The sequence below is a fragment of the Carya illinoinensis genome, chromosome 7 (assembly GCF_018687715.1).
Source record: "Carya illinoinensis cultivar Pawnee chromosome 7, C.illinoinensisPawnee_v1, whole genome shotgun sequence".
Taxonomy (NCBI): Eukaryota; Viridiplantae; Streptophyta; class Magnoliopsida; order Fagales; family Juglandaceae; genus Carya; species Carya illinoinensis.
Genome location: NC_056758.1, coordinates 12,211,095 through 12,213,947, shown reverse-complemented (window position 1 = coordinate 12,213,947; position 2,853 = coordinate 12,211,095). Strand labels below are relative to the sequence as shown.

The 2,853-nt window shown below is 35.8% G+C and overlaps 1 protein-coding gene across 1 annotated transcript; it reads right to left on the bottom strand.

Annotated features, from left to right (window-relative positions):
* Window positions 1-286: 286 nt before the first annotated feature.
* Window positions 287-1,707, bottom strand: LOC122315224 (pathogenesis-related protein PR-4-like). Its single transcript, XM_043131029.1, has 2 exons — window positions 1,265-1,707; window positions 287-548 (listed from the first exon to the last, which is right to left on the bottom strand). The coding sequence occupies exons 1-2, from the start codon at window positions 1,673-1,675 to the stop codon at window positions 378-380; spliced, it is 582 nt and encodes a 193-aa protein (XP_042986963.1). The 5' UTR covers window positions 1,676-1,707; the 3' UTR covers window positions 287-377.
* Between the last annotated feature and the right edge of the window lie 1,146 nt (window positions 1,708-2,853).

Here is a 2,853-nt window from a genome sequence, read left to right as displayed (position 1 = left end):
ATCTTTAGCACATTTCCTACGACCTTAGTGTAGCTCGGTGTTCAGAAAAGGCAAATAGACAACCATTTTTATAACTTTTTTTTATAATTATGTTCTAAATTGAGTATATTTGTATAAAAGAATTATATTTTATCTCTATTTTATAAAAATGTCCTCCATTTAAGTAAGAATTTAAAAACAAAAACAAAAATGGTGTGTTTATCATTTTCCCTCCCTGAAATAAGCTTCGTTTTCCTTCTCTCAAATCGAAGTTGTAATACAATGATGTACCATTTTCCTTTGTATATAGTTGTTGAAATCGAACTTCATATATTTATTGTCAGAACTAGTAATCTGACCATGTTTTCACAATCGTGGGAATGTAAAATAGAACTGCTTTAATCACCGCAGTTCACAAACTGGTAGCTCACGATAAGGTGGCCACGGGCATATCCTTTTCCATCAGTGTCTAGTTTTTGAAACACTCCAGCATCCAAATCCAGACCCCCATTGCTGCATTGATCCACAATTCTCACTGTTGCCTGAGCTCCGGTTCCGCTGTTTGTGACCTGCATTCATGAAATATGCATCCAATTCCAGTGATTTTCTTCTTAATTTCAGTGTAACATGCATGTATCCCCCAGCCCCCTTGTAGGGATACCATTTTAGAAATTAGGTTGATCTTTCAATACAATCGGCCTTTTCAGGGAACCGTTTATTAGGAGTAATTTTCAATATTTGCGGCCTAAAGTCTGAGCAATCACAAATTCTTATGGCTTATAAAGGTTTCTACTTTATATCTCCAATCATCTATATTTGTATTTTGTACCCTCTCTAATATCTGAATTTTAAGATTCATTGAGAGTACAAGTTTAATAATATTGGTAATTTAATTAGTATTTGTGGGCAAATTGAAATTTTTGATAATTTAAGGCGCAAAAAAGCAGGTGGAAGTTTATGGGAGAGAAATCCACTTTGCCCATATTTCTTTTCTATCGAAATCCGAAATCGGTGACCTTTATGCTTTTAATAACCGAATTTTGTTTCTGGGTACGTTTCGTCCGGCACCATCAATTTTACCGTGTAAGTATGCCTAGTTTCCTTTAATGAAGCTGATGCAAATAAATAAATAAAAACTACTTGCGAACCCAAAAAGCAATTTAGCAACAATCTGATTTGGTACTTTAAAATGTAATTTTGTTAAATAAATATTTCAAAATCACTTTAAAAAAAGAAGTAGACCCTTGTATTTTTGTCTTTTTGTCTTTTTATTTTTTTTACTTACCCTTAGGCACTTGCCACAAGCTGCTTGCCCACGAGGTCCGACCGGTCCACAAAACGCCGTCCAGCCATATTTGCTGCGCCATGCCAACGGCTTGTTGGCATCCCATGTCGAGCAATATGCACTCACAGCATTCAAGTTCCACCCATTCTGCTCTGGGTTGTAGAAATGGTACGTTGCTCTCACATTAGAGGCGCTCTCCCCGCCGCCACTGCTGCCGCCCGACCGACAATTGCTCTGACAACCTTTAGTAGTGGAGCAATATTCATCAGTAGAGCCACAGTAACCATACTGGCTACAGCAAAGGTTGTTGGAACATGTTTTTCCGCCAGCTTGCTTCCCACACTGTTGGGCGGTGGTGGCAGCAGCAAATAGGCAAAGAGAGAACACCAACCATACACAAAGCCTTTCCATTGTGTTGCTTAATTTCTGAGTTGCATACTAGGGCTCAGGGGTGCTTGAATTTATAGAGGGGGATCGAAGTAGGAAGTAGAACCACGTAATTAAACATCCTTATCAGGATGAGAAAGTGTGACGTCAAAACAGTGTGTTGGGACAACAACTTGAATTATCAGCTTGACCAGAATGAGTTCACATCATGTTTGTAATCTTTAAGTCATTAACCTAACAGTAAACATAATTAATTAGAAGAAAAAATTGTTTGGGTGGAAGGGCATTTCCGTGGCCACATTCTATGGACCATGGAATAAAAGATTTCTGGGGAAAATACACAACCCCTCAAACTATCAACAATTTACAATCACCCCTCAAACTATGAATTTTGACAATCATCCTAAAAAATTATTAAAAAAACTGCAATATACGTCATTTTCTTCTAAGAAAGATGAAATAAAATTACTATAGTATTTTTCTAAAATCAAATTTTTGTATAAAACTATTAGTAAAAAAATAATTTTTTAGTAATATAATTTAAAAATGAAAAATAACTTCCAAAAAAATTCTTGTAAAACTATGGACAATGCTAGGGGGCCACCCAGCATTAGGGATACTATTCGCACCATACAGTGCGGGCTAACCCCCTCCCCGCATGGTGCGGTGGTGGGGACGAATATGCGGGGGTGGGGTTTTCCTCCCCACCACCCACCCCAGCATTCTAGGGGCAAGGTACCTTGCCGCGGCTAGTGGCCCGATCGTCCCGCCTCGCTTCATTTCCACTTCAAATATAAACTATATTTTACTATGTTAAAAAATTATTTTTAAATCCAAAAGTGATAAAAAAAATATATATTTTTAGTTCTAAATTGTAAATTTAAATTTTGTAAGTATGACTATAATTTAAAAATTATGTAATTTTTAAATTTGCTAGTACATATTTTGTGTAAGTTGTAGTATAGTAGTTTTTAAACTATATAGTTTTTAAATTTGCTAATGCATACTTTTTGAACAAGTCTAACAACTTGTAATATATATACATATATATTTATATATACACAATTTGTAAAATATAAACATATATTTATTTTTTTTATATATATAAATATTTATATTTATATATATATATAGAGGTAAGGGCAGGGCGGGGGAAATTTGAGGCGGAGTTGGGCCCTCCCTACCCCCCGCACCTGCTAGGA